Source organism: Prionailurus bengalensis, chromosome D2 (assembly GCF_016509475.1).
Source record: "Prionailurus bengalensis isolate Pbe53 chromosome D2, Fcat_Pben_1.1_paternal_pri, whole genome shotgun sequence".
Lineage (NCBI taxonomy): Eukaryota > Metazoa > Chordata > Mammalia > Carnivora > Felidae > Prionailurus > Prionailurus bengalensis.
The window spans coordinates 58,464,638-58,482,903 of record NC_057351.1 but is presented as its reverse complement, the minus strand read 5'-3'; the positions used below and the strand labels follow the sequence as shown (position 1 = coordinate 58,482,903).

Here is an 18,266-nt window from a genome sequence, read left to right as displayed (position 1 = left end):
AGAGAGAGAGAGAGAGAGAGCTTGTGAGTAGGGAAGAGGCAGACGGAGAGAGAGGGGGAGAGAGAATCTTAAGCAGGCTCCACACCCAACATGGAGCCCAAGGTGGGGCTCCATCTCATGACTGTGAGATCATGACTTGACTGAAATCAAGAGTTGGACACTTAACCGACTGAGCCACCCAGGCTCCCTGAGATGAATTTATTTTTAATTCAGTGTTTCTGTTACCTCAAAATACATTTTAAATTTTATTTAGGGTCTGGGATCCGATATTTGCATGAAAACAAAATCATACATCGTGATCTAAAACCTGAAAACATAGTTCTTCAGGATGTTGGTGGAAAGGTAGGTGAAACCTGAAGAAATATTACATGCCATTTGAATACAGTCTCCTTGGTGTAATTAGTGTTTGAAGTTTGTGCCCTTCCACAGCATTTTATACTTTTTCTATCCCAGCCCTTACAACACTGAACTGTGGTTTTGTGTTTAGTTGTTTGTCTCCTCTGCTAACACAGGGGCTTCATTAGAGACAGAACACCTATCTTGCTCACTTCTGTTTTCTAACAGAGTATCTAGTAGAGATAATAGATAGTGAGTAAAAATAATTTGTTAATCCCTTATATAGAACATCCAGCACCCACACATACATCCTAGATTTACTTTAAGGGGGAAAAATATGTTTACTTAACTGCATTTCTTACTTAAGAAAGAATAAATTCATTCTCCTCCCCCCAAAGTCCTAAGTTCTATATTTAAGTAAAATTCAAAACCTTGATTTTTCAGATTCTTTTTTTTTTTTTTTTTTTTTTTTCAACGTTTATTTATTTTTGGGACAGAGAGAGACAGAGCATGAACGGGGGAGGGGCAGAGAGAGAGGGAGACACAGAATCGGAAACAGGCTCCAGGCTCTGAGCCATCAGCCCAGAGCCCGACGCGGGGCTCGAACTCACGGACCACGAGATCGTGACCTGGCTGAAGTCGGACGCTTAACCGACTGCGCCACCCAGGCGCCCCATGATTTTTCAGATTCTTAAATGGGTCATCATGAGAAGACCCAGAAATTGTGAATTGACTTCTGGAATACTTGTATTTATCAGAATAATTTGAATAGTTTTTTTGCAGCTAGCACCCAGGTTCCATACTAATAAAGATGTAAAGCCAAGAGTCTGAACCTTGAATTGGATTGTGTGGTCTTTAGTGAATGATACGTGGTGGTCAGTTGGAGGTGATGAAATCTTACTGGTGCTTCTTCTTTTAGGAGCCTTTCGTGTATGCTTGGCAACCAACCATTTCTGCTTTCTTTGTATCTAAAGACTTCAGGATATTCTGGAAGTTAGATAGGTCTTTACTCATTCAGTGGTATGATGCTTTTTCAAGTTTGGAAGTCATCCTTACCTTTGCCTTGTGGGTTAATGGATCAAGTTTATTTTGAATATACCAAAATAAAAATTAATAGCCAGTCTATACTTAATTTTTACCATGTATCAGGCACTGTGTTAAATTCTTCTTTTTTTTATTATTTCATTGAATCCTAATAACAATTCTGGTGAAGTAAGGATTGTTAGTAATACCATTATTTGGGAAACTAAATACAATGAGAGAAGTTAAGTAACTTGATCAAGATCACATAAGTGGTGGAGCTCAGGCTTGAAATATGTTTGTCATATTCCAGAGCCCAAGCTCTTTCTCACCACCCTCTCCAGAGCCTTATAAGGACACTGTTGCCTTTCCCTTTCAAATTTCTCAGTCATTTAATACTTATTATATTGCAGATTATGCATAAAATAATTGATCTGGGATATGCCAAAGATGTTGATCAAGGAAGTCTGTGTACGTCTTTTGTGGGAACACTGCAATATCTGGTGAGACATGTATTGTTTCTTTGAATTTAAGTGTACAGGACTCATGTTCTTATTTCTGAAGGTCATGAATATAGTAGGTCAAAAATAAAGTAGCTTTTCTCTTATAGTATTGACACTTAAAGCTTTTTTTTTTTTTTTTTTTTTCCTTTTTAAGGCCCCAGAGCTCTTTGAGAACAAGCCTTATACAGCTACTGTTGATTATTGGAGCTTTGGGACCATGGTGTTTGAATGTATTGCTGGATATAGGCCCTTTTTGCATCATCTGCAGCCATTTACCTGGTAAGAAATGGGAGAGAACTTTGGTGTGCTTAATGGGAATGGAAATTTTAAGTTACATGCTTTTTTTCCTTCCATCCCTCTTTATATGGTGTAATTACCTTTTAAATACATAATTGAATAAAACTACATGGCAAAAAATCTTAGAATGTTTGTGAGAATCAGGTTGTCAATGAGGTAACTTGTATTATAGGCATGAGAAGATTAAGAAGAAGGATCCAAAGTGTATATTTGCATGTGAAGAGATGACAGGAGAAGTTCGGTTTAGTAGCCATTTACCTCAACCAAATAGCCTTTGTAGGTAAGTATATTGTAGTTGAGGAAGTTCACCTCTTGGTTCTTTGGGTTTTAAAGGAACGGTAGAGTTGTCTGTTTCAAGTAGTATTGTGCAGTAGAACTTTCTGTGATGATGAAAGTTTTATATCCGTGATAGCCAAATGAGGCTATAGAGCACTTGAAAGGTTGTAGTGTGATAGAAGAACTTAATTTTAAATTTTATTTCATTTTAATTAAGTATAAGTGCAAATAGCCACTTGTGACTAGAGGCTACCATATTGGACGGCACAGGTCTAGTGGAAACAAGAACTCCTACTTTAAGAAGACTTTTGGGATACTGAAGTAAATGGGCTCCTTGGACAATTGAACTGGGCTCATCTAGTGAAGTTGCTAGTACTTACATATGTAGGTTTGGGGTTGTTTTTTATGGAAAAAAAAGTTTGTCATTTCATGAATTACTTGAAAGTAAGATACAAAATGGCACAGATGAGTCACGAGAAAGGACATGGGAAACCTATAAAATTACTTTTTTTAGAATACTAAAGGAAAATTGGAACATAAAGATTTTCACCCTATTTTTTGTACACTTTCTAGTTTAATAGTAGAGCCCATGGAAAACTGGCTTCAGTTGATGCTGAATTGGGATCCTCAGCAAAGAGGAGGACCTGTTGATCTCACTTTGAAGCAGCCAAGATGTTTTCTATTAATGGATCACATTCTGAATTTGAAGGTTAGTTTGAATGTGGTCTACTTCATAAGACTTGCATTGAAGTTAACAAATTTATCTGGAAATAAGCATAAATATATTTTGGTAATCTTTTCCTGATGCTTATTTGAAAAGAAAATGATATTCTTAGAGCTGATCTGCTTTTATTTCTTTAGTAAGCCTTCTCAGTTTTACTTCTTTTTTTAAAAAAATGTTTATTTATTTATTTTAGAGAGAGAAAGAGCAAGAGAACATGAGCGGGGGAGGGACAGAGAGAGAGGGAAAGAGAGAATCCCAAGCAGGCTGCATGTTGCCAGTACAGAGCCCAACATGGAGGTCAAACTCAGGAACTGTGAGATCATGACCTGAGCTGAAATCAAGAGTCGGACGTTTAACCGACTGAACCACCCAGGCGCCCCTTCTCAGTTTTACTTCTTTTTTTTTTTTTTTTTTTTTAATTTATTTATTTTTGACAGAGACTTAGAGACAGAGCACAAGTGGGGGAGGGGCAGAGAGCGATGGAGACACAGAATCTGAAACAGTCTCCAGGCTTTGAGCTGTCAGCACAGCTGACGCAGGGCTTGAACTCCCAAACCGTGAGATCATGACCTGAGCCAAAGTCACACGCTTAACTGACTGAGCCACCCAGGCACCCCTTAGTTTTACTTCTAAGTGGTCTTTGTTGATTACTCTTAAAAAACATCTTTTGGATTTTCCCCTTCCTCATATTGGTGCCATTGGATCTCGTTCATTTAGGTATAATGTTAGGGGATTTGGTTTGGTGAGGAAATGTCCTGTCTGGCTTTCATGCCTCTATACCTCCTCCCCATCCTACAATCCATGCAGCATGAACTTCCCATCTCATCTTCTGAAAATGCTTTTTTATTCTCCTGTCTAAGAATCCAACATATTTATTCTTCTTGCCTGCCAAGTCAAGTCTAAACTGATCTCCCTGGCTTTTGGAGCTTTGCTCATGCAATTCCATCCAACCAAGTGCTTGCCCCAGACCTGCTTCTCTTACCCTTTACTTCACTTGTCACTGCTCCTTGTGCCATGAAGCACATTATCCATTTTTGTGCTCTGATAGATGCTGTCCTCTGCCCAGAATGATCTCTGTCTCTGTATCTCCTCAGCTACACTGGCACATATTCGACTCTCCTTTTCTCTGATTGATCTCTGTCACATAGTTTGTCATATAATCATATTTACTATATTTTCTAATTGTTTCCCATCTTCCACTCATGTCTCTTCATATAGGTTATCTTCTTCTTTAATGCTGGGATGGTTCTTACTACTTTTATTAACACTTGCTCACCCTACTACCACTCTACCCCAGTGTTCTGTACAAAGCAGGGCATGTACCAGGTTCTCAGTAAATATTCATTGATAGGAATGAGAGGCTCTATTATGCTGTATACCCAGAAACGATTCTCATATGCAGTCTTTCCATAGCTATTTGATTGAGTAGTAGTAGATAGGGTTTCTAAAATTGGAAACATGAAGGGGCAGAATCTGTGGTGAGGGCTTGGCTGTGAGCGATCAAGGCCGTCCTGCAGGTGGAAGGAGGCCAGTTGGGCATGGGGCTAAATTTTATTTTTTGAAAAATTGAAATGAGAAATTATAATGTGTAAGGTTTTACTATAATCTTGGCATACTTTATTAAATAGGAACTTGGGGCTCTGTCGATGTCATTCTTGGCTAACACTGAAAAGTTACCTGCCTTCTTGATTTGGCTTTCTTTTATTGTGCCAAGGAGTGAATCATTCCTCAGTGTGTTAGCCCAGCAGGATTTGATAACACCTTTTAGTTCTTTGTTGCCCCTGAAAATTTTTATCTTTTATCCCAGATTTTTTCAGATTTGTCATGGTAATCATAGCATCATTTCCACTCCGTGGAGTCTGTGAGCGAGCATCTGCTTGTTACAGAGCATAGGGCAAGAGTCCTCTTTGTATGTCTTCTGGTCTGTGGACTTCAGTTTGTAGAACCACTATTTACCTATCTGTGAATCTGGGCAAATATTTATTTATTGTATTTTATTTATAGCCCAGGTACAGTAATATCTTATTCAAAGGCTCACTATTGTGAGGTTGTACAGGATAAGGTATGTGTAGGATACTATTAATTAATTCAGAGATACTTCCTAGACATGATAATAGGACTGAATTTTGAAAGATAAGTAAGGGTTAATTGGGGTGCCTGGATGGCTCAGTCAGTTGAACACTGGCTCTTGATTTCAGCATAGGTCATGATCCTGGGGTCGTGGGATCAAGCCCCACATTGGGCTCCATGCTGGGCATGGAGCCTGCTTGAGATTCTCTCTCTCACCCTCTGCCCCTTACCCACCTTGTGCATTCTCTCTCAAAAGAAAAAAAAAAAGATAAGTAAAAGGAGAATTAACAGGGGGAAAGATAGGCAGGGGAATACCATGAACACAGAAGCATGTACTGCAAAAATAGTTTGCTATTGTAAAACATTTTCTAAGGTGTTACATTGTTCAAAGAAGGAATGATGTGTGTTTGGTTTTCACTTAAAAAAAGAAAAGAAATCAAAACAGTTACTGGAATACTTCTTTCTTTTAAAAAATTCGGAGAGTCTGATTGCATGGTTTTCTAACTATATATTATGAAAAATTCTAAATATATAGGAAAGTTGAAAAAAATATACCAAACTTGCCACTGAAGGTAATGGTAAAACAGAAGTATTTAATTATTCCTTCTTTGCCTCCTCTTTTATGCCCCTAAGTGTAACTATACCCTAAGTGTCTCTCTCTCCTAATTTTTTTCTTTTTCCATATTACTTTTTCTTCCTTTTCTTTAGTAATTTCTTTAGTTGTATAACTTTAACTATAAACTGAATATGGATCACTTCCAAATTTATTTCCTCAGTTGTGACTTTTCTGTAGTGTTTAATCACTGCTGTATAACTATCCTTGGTGGTCCCACTGGCACTCAAGACTTAATTTATTAAAAACTGAACACATTTGCTCCATTAAATCTCCTATAGCTTTTCCTATGCCTCTTGTACTATCACGTTTTTAGTTGCCTAGGTGGGGTGGCTTGTCTGACTGTTCCTTCTCTTCCAATTACATATCCAATTATTTTGTCAGATTTATCCTTTGGATGTTTTAACAATTCTGAGCTTGTCAGATTCTCAATTTAGAAAGCCTTCCATAGTTCCTCTTTGCTTATTGAATAAAGTCCAAACCCTTACATTGATGTTGAAAATCTGCCTTGGTCTCCTTGTAGCCTTATCTCCTATTATAAGGGGCATCATTTTAGGTACGTTTGAACTGGGTTGTTTATATTCTTTGGTTTTGGTCATCTCTTTCTACCCCTCTGCCTACCTTGTTTTCTACCTAGAAGAACCTTTCTTCTTTCAATCTTTTCTTGTTCTAATTTTCTATCCTTTCCAAAGTATAGCTCATAATTGCCTCCTTTAGAAAGCATCCCTTTCCTCACACCAAGCAAACTCCTTTGGAATCTGTACAATACTTTACATTATTTTGGTACATATAGCATTTGACTTGTATTTTAGTTTTCTTAGTGTTTCTTAATATCTTCTATTTGGCCATTATCCTGTGGAGTCAATGTAAGGCACTGGAGAAACATACGTATTAACTTTGTATGGCTTATCTAAGGATAGCAGAAGGAAGAGAATTTAAAATCATGTTGTCTTCAAAAGACTTCTCAGGGCTCTGGTTTCTCTCTTTGCCTAAATGGAAATTAGAAGATCTAATCAACCGGATGTCATGTGAAAACACTTAACTCTGTGGTCGGCATCTATTAGGGACTTCATAAATGGGAGTATTTCCTTCCAGATCTATAATCGGTTTCTGAGAATAAATAAATATTGCCTTTCTAAATTAGGGCTTTTATTTCTAGATTCTGTACATGCCTATAGTTTCTAAGCTTTATTCTTTGGAACTAACATCTGTTACAGAAAAGTAAACTCTACTCTTCATTTTTCAGAATATTATTTTGTAATTATTGAAGGAGATCTCACTTTGGAAAATGATTAAGCCTTGTTAAGTGCAAAGATAATACCTTTTGCTCATATTCCCTTTAGTATCTAGCACTGAATCTTTTATGTAGTAAATGATCAATAATCATTGTTTTTCTTATTTATACAGATAGTACACATCCTAAATATGACTTCTGCAAAGATAATTTCTTTTCTGTTACCACCTGATGAAAGTCTTCACTCACTGCAGTCTCGTATTGAGCGCGAAACTGGAATAAGTACTGGTTCTCAAGAGCTTCTTTCGGAGACGGGAATTTCTCTGGATCCTCGGAAACCAGCCTCTCAATGCGTTCTAGATGGAGTTGTAAGAGAATTCTAATATACCTAGAAGTATAAGAAGTCTGTTAGCATAGAGGGATTGAATGCCCTGCATTTTTCTGATGCATACTTGGAATCCCCCTGGGGGAGGTGATGGTACACACCTTATAATTCTTACTTTAGTTTTATCCTGCTCATTACTCTTATTGCTTTGCAAGGTGAACAAGATGTGTTTTGAACTTTGTATGACTTTCTCTTTGGTGCCAGTTCTCTCCCCCCCTCTTTTTTCCCTCTTTTGTACTTGAAGCCTAGAACCTTGAAATTAGACCAGCAGTCTCATAGATCCTGCCAGAGGATAGATGGATGGTAAAATATTGTGCTCGTGACTCTTTTATTGTTTTTTGTCGTTGTACTTTATTGAGGCAAATTCTGTATTTCATGTAATTTACCCATTTCATGTGTACATTTTTTTTTTTTAGTAAATGTACGTAATTGTGCAGCCATTACTATAAATCAGCTTCAAAACATTTACGTCCCAATGATATTCTTCATGTCCACTAACTCTTAATCTCCATTCTGTTCACATCAGGCAACTGCTAATTTACTTTCTATCTCTGTAATTTGCCTTTTCTGAACATTTCATATAAACGAAATCATACAGTCTGTAGTCTCTTGTGTCTGACTTCTTTCACTTAGCATCATGTTTTGGACGTTCATCCATGTCCTAGCATGTATCAGAACTTCATTCCTTTTGATTACTGACTAGTATTCATTGTGTGGATATATGTTGTTAGACTTTACTTTTGTACTTTTGGGTTTGGTGATTCTTTTTCATCTTAGCCCATACTACAGTCATTTTTCTTAAATAGTAGTCTAGATCTTAAATTTGTAAAAGGTATGCTAGTAAACATTGACCTTAATCATTTGCATTTCACATTAGGAAATGTGATGTTTAAGTACTTAGAGAACCTAGGATTTTCAAGGATTTTTTTTTTAATTGTTTCTTTTTCAGAGAGGCTGTGATAGCTATATGGTATATTTGTTTGATAAAAGTAAGACTGTATATGAAGGACCATTTGCTTCCAGAAGTTTATCTGACTGTGTAAATTACATTGGTAAGTATGTATAGCCCATTTACTGAGTGAGGTTTAAACATGAAATAATATTATTTTGACTCAATATGGTTAGTAGAAGTGGTCTTTTGGTGTTTCTGTTCTGTACTTCATACTTCAGGTTTTTTTTTTTTTTTAATTTTTTTTTTTTTCAACGTTTATTTATTTTTGGGACAGAGAGAGACAGAGCATGAACGGGGGAGGGGCAGAGAGAGAGGGAGACACAGAATCGGAAACAGGCTCCAGGCTCTGAGCCATCAGCCCAGAGCCCAACGCGGGGCTCGAATTCACGGACCGCAAGATCGTGACCTGGCTGAAGTCGGACGCTTAACCGACTGCGCCACCCAGGTGCCCCCATACTTCAGGTTTTTAAGTGTGGTTAAAAATGAATTTATATAGTTTGGAAGGTGAAATGGTAGATGTCAAATCACTCTAAAACCCTCATTTGGAAGAAGACTTACTTTCTGTGGGTTAGGGCTGTCACAGAAGAATGAATCTCCACTATTAATTAAGCCTACTTTCTAGTTGCTTCTTCATTATTTAAACATATTCAAATATTTCATTTTATTGTATGAATACTGCTTAATGTTCAAATGTTTTCATTTATCCTGTAAGAATTACTCTTTTCTTTGGAAGAAGTGATCAATTTCTGTATACCCAAAACTAAAATCAAGCACAGTATTGTAAAATCAAGAACACAACTGGCATGGGGCTAAAATTCTGTAATCTTTCATCTGTGTTACCTTTTTGTAGCTTTTTATAAAAACTATTTACTATTTATAGATAGTAAATCTAAATTTACATTACAGATAGTGAATCTGTAAATTTAGATTTACAGATAGTACAGAGTTCTTATGTTATTCACCTTCCCAACACATATAGTTTCCTCATTTGTTAACATCTTATATTGTATGGTACATTTGTTACAAGTAAAGAACCAACCAATTCTTAATTAAGGCCATACTTTATTCCTATTTCCTTAGTTTTGATGTGGCGTCCTTTTTCTGTTCCAGGATCTGATCCAGGGTACCATATTACATTTAGTTGGCTCCTCTGGGCTGTGACAGTTTCTCAGACTTTTCCTTGTTTTATTTATTTATTTACTTAGTTAGTTATTAGCACTTCCTTTCTGGCAGCAAGAGATGTTCCAGGTCCATCTTGTATGTTTCTTGCCCCAGTCCTAGGATCAGCCATTTCTCTAAGGACCCCTGGTTCCTTTAATCGGAGAAGAGTGTTAGAAACCAAGATTTGGACACTAGGTGTGCTTCTTGCTACTGGAGTGTCAATTTTTAGACTTTATTTTTTTAATATAGTTTTTAAAGTTTATTTATTCAGAGAGAGAGAGAACCCAAGCAGGGGAGGGGGAGAGAGAGAATCCCAAGCAGATAGCGCAAAGCCCAACACAGGGCTTGAACTCACAAACTGAGATCATAAACTGAGCCGAAACCAAGAGTCAGATGCTTAACTGACTGAGCCACCCAGGCACCCCTAGACTTTATTTTTTAAAGTATGTATATGATTTTTTTGTGTGTGAAAAGGCTCCCCTCCCCTAGACTTTTTCTTTAAAGTGTTTGGGTTATGTATATATATATATTTTTTTTTGGTTTGGGGTTTTTGTCTGTTGTAGGAATCTCAGGAGTAATTATGGGCATATGGAATAGAAGAAAGGTTAATTCAGACTATCAATTATTAGGGGAGACAGAGATTTTTCCAGGTACATAGCTTTATTATTATTTTTTAAGTCTGCTTCAGATAATACGGTTTTTCAATATAAACCATAGTGTAGTATCCTTTCTCTGAATGTTTTCATTGGAAAAGAATAACAGAATGTAATTGCCACCTTAAAGTATAAGATGAATCTCTGTCAATCTTGGAGAATTTCATAATGTTAAAATGGAATTTCATTGAACTTAGCACATATCTGCCATGGTGTTAGAAACTAGCATTTCCTTTACCAAGGGCAAGAGATAACCCTCAATAAATAATTTTGTAAATCTGGCAGTGAAGAGAACATATCTTATTAAACTGCTGTTTACTGTATCTGTTTTCCTGAAGCTGGGTTGGTAGTCCAGGAGATGAAATTTATTATTTAGAGGCAGCAAAGACCATAGCAGATTATAGAGGATTTGGGACTTGATTTAGAACTTGAAAGAAATAACGAATTTGGATTAATGAAGAAAAAAAGTATTTCCGACTGGAGAGGAGCAAGAAAAAAGACAGATAAAAGAATAATTGCAAATTTTATGATTATGTCTTACTCATTTTTATTTCCCCTCATACCTGGAATAGGGCTGTGTATTGCAGATGCTTATAAATGTATATTGAACTGAATGAAACACTAACAATTGGTTCTTTCTAGCATCCATTTCTAGAATCTTTGGGAATGATATTTGCATGGACAGGAAATCACAAAGAATGATAAGCATCTTCTTTTTTCCATCTTCTTACGTATAGTACGGGACAGCAAAATACAACTTCCAATTATACAGCTACGTAAAGTATGGGCTGAAGCAGTGCATTATGTGTCTGGGCTAAAAGAAGACTACAGCAGGCTCTTTCAGGGACAAAGAGCAGCAATGTAAGAGGATTCTGTTGTTTATCAGTACAGTGTCATGTGCATTAATGCTCAAGAATTAATCTTGCTTTTTTCACTAATCAGTATTCACACAATACTAAAATATTGGGCTAATCTGGAGTGTAATATTCTCAACAAACTTAAAGAATTCTTTCTAATGGTATGAAATCATCCATTCGCAATGGTTTGAGAGTAGTTCCTGAACAGTCCTAGTATAAGAAGATTGTTTTATCTTAGAATATCACAGGTAGGGAGTCTTTAGAGAGCTGATTCTAGAAATTAACTATTTTTCATAGATTGATAATAGAAAGTTAGACTTTGGGTTTATGGCAATTTAAGCTATTAAGTTTTTGTCCAGTGTTTCTGAAATAACAAATTTTTTTTTTTTTTTTTTGGCTACGGTTTAGGTTAAGTCTTCTTAGATATAATGCAAACCTGACAAAAATGAAGAACACTTTGATCTCAGCATCTCAGCAACTGAAAGCCAAATTGGAGTTTTTCCACAAAAGCATTCAACTTGACTTGGAAAGATACAGTGAGCAGATGACTTACGGGATATGTGAGTGTTTGGGTAACGTGTTTGAAAGAAGTGTCAGGTCTCTTGAAGCCGTCTCCCATTTTGCCTTCTTGCCTCATAGCCCATTGTTTGACTTCTGTTCATGTTAGAAGAAGAGACAGGATGCCTCAAGTCATCATAAACTGTGTTTGTACTGAATAGTAGCTCTTTCTTTTAACCTTTAGTTTAGCAACTTTACTCCGCCCCCCACCTCCCCAGTTGGACTGTAATTGTACTAAAATCATTTAGCTCCAGAAAAATTCAAAGGCAATTTAAGAACTTTTGATTTTCAAGCCTCAGTTTTAAAATAGATCCAAAGTCTGTATCGGGATGACTTCTTAGCCAGGGAAATCTTAAACTACTTACCTTTCTATAAATAATAACACAAATAATTCCAGGGTTGTTTTCCTTTCAAACCACCTACTGTGGAGTCCCATTTTTAAAAAATACACAGCCTCCAGTTTTTCAATATTTAACTCCAGGCTCTCTCTCTTCAGTTATATTAAGGAAATGTAAAAAAGCAGATTTAGGGGCGCCTGGGTGGCGCAGTCGGTTAAGCGTCCGACTTCAGCCAGGTCACGATCTCGCGGTCTGGGAGTTCGAGCCCCGCATCGGGCTCTGGGCTGATGGCTCAGAGCCTGGAGCCTGTTTCCGATTCTGTGTCTCCCTCTCTCTCTGCCCCTCCCCCGTTCATGCTCTGTCTCTCTCTGTCCCAAAAATAAATAAACGTTGAAAAAAAAAAAAAATTAAAAAAAAGCAGATTTAAAATTCAAATAATAAGCTGAAGGGGTCACTACCATTATTTGTTTTCTATCATAAATCCTCTTTGTAAACTTGTCTTAAGCAAGGTATGTGTGTCTTAGAATAAATGATCAGCAGTGTCCAATTGGGTAAATAAGTTTATCTACTAGAGTTGGTTCTATGATTAGTGTTTTATTTCTATTTGTGTATAATAGGCATTCTGGTGAATGGCAAAACACTATAATTATTTCATCAAATTATTTTTTTGTTTGTTTTTTGAGAGAGCAAGGGCAAGTGGAAGAGAGGCTAAGGGAGAGGGAGAGAGAATCCCAAGAAGGCCCCATACCCAGTACAGAACCCAATGTGGGCTTGATCTCACATCCATGAGATCATGACCTGAGCCGAAATCAAGAGTCACTGAGTAACTGAGTGAGCCACCCAGGCACCCCACATCAAATTATCTTTGACTTGTCAGTGACATACCTTGTACAGCTGTTAAAAAAGAATGGCATAGACATGTGTACTGATATTAAAAGATCACTTGGGTCTTTAACGGCAGTGATGTTTTAAGTTGGGGAAAAAAAAGAAAGAAAAGTATATATAGATTGTCTCTCTTATAAGGGTAAAGTGTAGGTGCCTGTGTAACAAGTGATTAATAGTAAGATCCCTTACGGTAGAGGGGAGGAGGAGAGAGTGTTTTCTTTTTGTCTTCTGTTTTATAGTATTTGATTTTTTAAAATCATGTTCATGTATTATTTTTTTCATTTTTTTAAGAGAAAACCATTTGAATTAGAAATTCTAAAAACCCCAGAAATTTTTGCCATGTCACAGTTCCAAAGGCTGAAAATCCAAAATCAAGATGTTGGCAGGGCCATGATCCCTCTGCAAGTTGTAGGGAAAAATCCTTGCTTGCTTCTTTCTAGCTTCTCACGCCAATAGTCCTTGGTGTCCCTTGGCTTGTAGCTGTAGCACTTTAATCTCTCCCTCTGTCGTCAAAGTAGAGCTCTCCCTTCATATGTCTGGGCCTCTGTGTCTCTTCTCTTCTTATAAGGATACTAGTCATACTGGATTAATCCACCCTACTCCAGGATGAACTCATCTTAATTTAGTTAATTGCATCTGCAGTGACCCTATTTCCAAATGAGGTCACATTCCGAGGTACTGAATTAGGACTTCAGCATATCTTTTTGAGGGACAGTTCAACCTATAACTATATATTTTTGATGTTGATATGGCAAGGAGGTGGGTAGGTCAGTAATTAAAGCTGTGGCTATTTCTGAGATAACCGATTAAGACTTTTTTTTTTTAGCCTCAGAAAAAATGTTAAAAGCATGGAAGGAAATGGAAGAAAAGGCTATCCACTATGCTGAGGTAAAATCACTAGCTCATTCTGTAATTCTTAGAAATTGTCTTTGGTTTCGATATGTAGGGTATTTTTCATGTTATTCCTGCATATCAGACAAAAATCTAGTAGATGCTCTGTGTGTATAGAGGGAAGTACCATAGTTGATAAAACAGGGGCTTTGGGCAAATGAGATTAAACTGAAAGCTCACTAAACTTCAGTTTCCAATTAATGTGCTTACCTTTTTAGTAGGGTTTTAGTAGGGTTATGCAGATTACATGGGAGTAAATAATAAGTGGTAGTTATCACTGTTATTTTTATGATTAGTTAGATAGGGTAGCTGTACATCCTGGTTTATACCTTCTAGTTTATACCTGCCTTGCCATAATTAGCAATAGTACTCCCTTTCACTCTCAAAATTATGCTTGTTTGAACAATAAATTATATATATGGTCATGCTAGTTATAGGTCATTCTCTAGGTGGCATATTCCTTCCTTACTGGTTACATCTGTCCATGGTCCCACTAAATTGTTACTCTCCTGGATGCCAGTACTTACCCCAACGACATGGGTAAGGCAGTAGATATCCTTGGGTAGGAAATCCAGTGTCTTTATATTTCTGCATTCTTTTTCAAGGCAGTCAGGAACAAGAGGCAATGAAAAATCATAGAACTGAGATGCAGTGGTTTTGATGGCCATTTTTCCTCTGTCTTGTTAGTGACACATCTATCTTTTTGCTTCTCGGGGGAGAAAGCAAATACTAGCAGTTCACTGTTGTTGGGAGAGAAAAGAGAGACATAGGTATTAAGTCTGTCCTTACATGAAAGATTAAGCACCAGAATCCGAAAGATAAAAACACTTGAACAAAATCGGTGTTTTGTATTAAATCATTTAATTCTACTGTTGCAGCAAGTCATTCTCTGAGTTCTTTTCCAGTTTGTGTGGTGGTGAGCCTGTCGTTTCTTTTGTGTTTCATCATATTTTAGGTGGGTGTCATTGGTTACCTGGAGGATCAGATCATGTCCCTGCATACTGAAATCATGGAGCTACAGAAGAGCCCTTATGGAAGACGTCAGGGAGACTTGATGGAATCTCTGTAAGAAAGTCTTGTGTTATTGGTATGAGTGTCTATAATTTTTTTGTAGCAGACGATTCTTTCTGTGTAGATCTGGCAGATTAAGCCTGTATTTGTTCTTTTCTATGGTTTTTCTTTCTCCAAATATATTGCCATCATATTTTAAAAGGAAGTTTTTTCTTAGTCACAGGAAATTTTGGAAATAATTTCAGGGTTGACCTTTGCTTTTTTAATCAAAACATCTTTTCATGTGAGTGTTAAGAATTTTTCAAGTGTTCTAAGTTACAAACTCTTTCCCTACTTAGCATACTTCTGGGCCAAGTTATTGTCCATTAAATGTCCTAAATGAGGTTAACTTCCTAAGTGTCTGGATAGAAATTTCAAATTTTTTTCCTAATCACAGGCCATCATTTTTTCCCATTTAATTGTTTTTGGTGCAAGGATGCTGTATATGTGATGGTAGATCAAAGCAGATGTGAAATAAATACAATTTCCATTTTTATTTATTTATTTTTTGAGAGCACATGCACGAGTGGGGTAGGGACAGAGGGAGAGAGAGAATCCCAAGCAGGCTCCACACCCAGCACAGAGCCTGAGGCGGGACTCCATCTCACGACTGAGATTGTGACCTGAGCTGAAATCAAGAGTTGGACACTTAACTGACTAAGCCATCAGGAGCCTCTAACTTTGCATTTTTAATTTTTTTCTTTTCAACGTTTATTTATTTTTGGGACAGAGAGAGACAGAGCATGAACGGGGGAGGGGCAGAGAGAGAAGGAGACACAGAATCGGAAACAGGCTCCAGGCTCTGAGCCATCAGCCCAGAGCCCGACGCGGGGCTCGAACTCACGGACCCCGAGATCGTGACCTGGCTGAGGTCGGACGCTTAACCAACTGCGCCACCCAGGCGCCCCTAACTTTGCATTTTTAGATCTTGCTTATGACTCAGTGAAATACTTTCTGTAAAATGTTCACTGGCAATATATACTTGCTTTACAAAATTTTTTTTTAATGTTTATTTATTTTTGAGAGAGAGAGAGGGCACAGTGCGACAGGGGGAGGTGCAGAGAGAGATGGAGACATAGAATCTAAAGCAGGCTTCAGGCTCTAAGCTGTCAGCACAGAGCCCAATGCAGGGCTTGAACTCACAGACTGTGAGATCATGACCTGAGCTGAAGTCAGACGCTTAACCAACTGAGCCACCCAGGTGCCCCAATATATACTTGCTTTAAAATGGGATCATACTCTATTCAAATAATATTTTTCATTTCAAGTTATGGATTATTAATCATTGAATTTTTTTCACATACGGAGGTATGGTTTCTGTTTCCTTTTTTTTTTTTATGTAATTTATTGTCAAATTGGTTTCTTTTTTTTTTTTTTTTAATTTTTTTTTTTTTTTTTTCAACGTTTATTTATTTTTGGGACAGAGAGAGACAGAGCATGAACGGGGGAGGGGCAGAGAGAGAGGGAGACACAGAATCGGAAACAGGCTCCAGGCTCTGAGCCATCAGCCCAGAGCCCGACGCGGGGCTCGAACTCACGGACAGCGAGATCGTGACCTGGCTGAAGTTGGACGCTTAACCGACTGCGCCACCCAGGCGCCCCTCAAATTGGTTTCCATACAACACCCAGTGCTCATCCCAATAGGTGCCCTCAATGCCCCTCACCCACTTTCCCCTCCCCCCCCACCCCCCATCAACCCTCAGTTTGTTCTCAGTATTTAAGAGTCTCTTATGGTTTGCTTCCCTCCTTCTCTGTAATGTTTTTGGTGTTTTTCCCCCTTCCCCTCCCCTCCGGTCTTCTGTTGAGTTTCTCAGAATCCACATATGAGTGAAAACATACGGTATCTGTCTTTCTCTTCCTGACTTATTTCACTTAGCATAACTCTCCAGTTCCATTCACGTTGCTACAAATGGCCATATTTCATTCTTTCTCATTGCAAAGTAGTTATTCCATTGTATATGTAAACCACATCTTCTTTATCCATTCATCAGTTGATGGACATTTAGGCTCTTTCCACAATTTGGCTATTGTTGAAAGTGCTGCTATAAACATTGGGGTACAAGTGCCCCTATGCATCAGCACTCCTGTATCCCTTGGGTAAATTCCTAGCAGTGGTATTGTTGGGTCATAGGGTAGATCTATTTTTAATTTTTTGAGGAACCTCCACACTGTTTTCCAGAGCAGCTGCACCAGTTTGCATTCCCACCAACAGTGCAAGAAGGTTACTGTTTCTCCACATCCTTGCCAGCATCTATAGTCTCCTGACTTATTCATTTTAGCCACTCTGACCGTTGTGAGGTGGTATCTCATTGTGGTTTTGATTTGTATTTCCCTGATGAGGAGTGACGTGGAGCATCTTTTCATGTATCTGTTGGCCATCTGGATGTCTTCTTTAGAAAACTGTCTATTCATGTCTTCTGCCCATTTCTTCACTGGATTATTTGTTTTTCAGGTGTGGAGTTTGGTGAGTTCTTTATAGATTTTGGATACTAGCCCTTTGTCTGGTATGCCATTTGCAAATATCTTTTCCCATTCCGTCAGTTGCCTTTTAGTTTTGTTGATTGATTCCTTTGCAGTGCAGAAGCTTTTTATCTTCATGAGGTCCCTATAGTTCATTTTTGCTTTTAATTCCCTTGCCACTGGAGATGTGTCGAGTAAGAAATTGTTGCAGCTGAGGTCAGAGAGGTTTTTTCCTGCTTTCTCCTGCTTTTTGATAGTTTCCTGTCTCACATTCAGGTCCTTCATCCATTTTGAGTTTATCTTTGTGAATGGTGTAAGAAAGTGGTCTAGTTTCATTCTTCTGCATGTTGCTGTCCAGTTCTCCCAGCACCATTTGTTAAAGAGACTGTCTTTTTTCCATTGTCTTTACTGCTTTGTCAAAGATTAGTTGGCCATACATTTGTGGGTCCAATTCTGGAGGCTGTATTCTATTCCATTGGTCTGTGTGTCTGTTTTTGTGCCAATACCATGCTGTCTTGATGATTACAGCTTTGTAGTAGAGGCTAAAGTCTGGGATTGTGATGCCTCCTGCTTTGGTTTTCTTCTTCAATATTACTTTGGCTATTCGGGGTCTTTTGTGGTTCCATACAAATTTTAGGATTACTTGTTCTAGCTTTGAGAAGAATGCTGGTGCAATTTTGACTGGGATTGCATTGAATGTGTAGATTGCTTTGGGTAGTATTGACATTTTAACAATATTTATTCTTCTAATCCATGAGCACGGAATGTTTTTCCATTTTTTTGTATCTTCTTCAGTTTCCTTCAAAAGCTTTCTATGCTTTTCAGCATACAGATATTTTACATCTTCGGTTAGGTTTATTCCTAGGTATTTTATGATTCTTGGTGCAATTGTGAATGGGATCAGTTTCTTTATTTGTCTTTCTGTTGTTTCATTATTAGTGTATACGAATTCAACTGATTTCTGTACATTAATTTTGTATCCTGCGTCTTTGCTGAATTCATG

General features: G+C 37.7%; 1 protein-coding gene across 9 annotated transcripts in view; it reads left to right on the top strand.

Moving 5' to 3' along the window:
- CHUK (component of inhibitor of nuclear factor kappa B kinase complex) overlaps positions 1-18,266 on the top strand; it is a 43,419-nt gene that overhangs the window by 11,437 nt on the left and 13,716 nt on the right. For 7 of the 9 annotated variants that reach the window (XR_006299830.1, XM_043597243.1, XM_043597246.1 and 4 more), the window contains 11 exons: positions 254-342; positions 1,770-1,859; positions 2,014-2,138; positions 2,329-2,436; positions 3,006-3,141; positions 7,247-7,441; positions 8,408-8,510; positions 10,962-11,085; positions 11,490-11,641; positions 13,689-13,750; positions 14,709-14,818. Coding sequence is in view for 8 of the 9 variants with exons in the window: in XM_043597243.1 (XP_043453178.1) it covers positions 254-342; positions 1,770-1,859; positions 2,014-2,138; positions 2,329-2,436; positions 3,006-3,141; positions 7,247-7,441; positions 8,408-8,510; positions 10,962-11,085; positions 11,490-11,641; positions 13,689-13,750; positions 14,709-14,818 (1,294 nt within the window). In the remaining variant the exon portion in view is untranslated. The remainder of the gene's footprint in view (positions 1-253; positions 343-1,769; positions 1,860-2,013; positions 2,139-2,328; positions 2,437-3,005; positions 3,142-7,246; positions 7,442-8,407; positions 8,511-10,961; positions 11,086-11,489; positions 11,642-13,688; positions 13,751-14,708; positions 14,819-18,266) is intronic. The other 2 variants (XM_043597245.1, XM_043597242.1) reach the window with 1 other exon arrangement.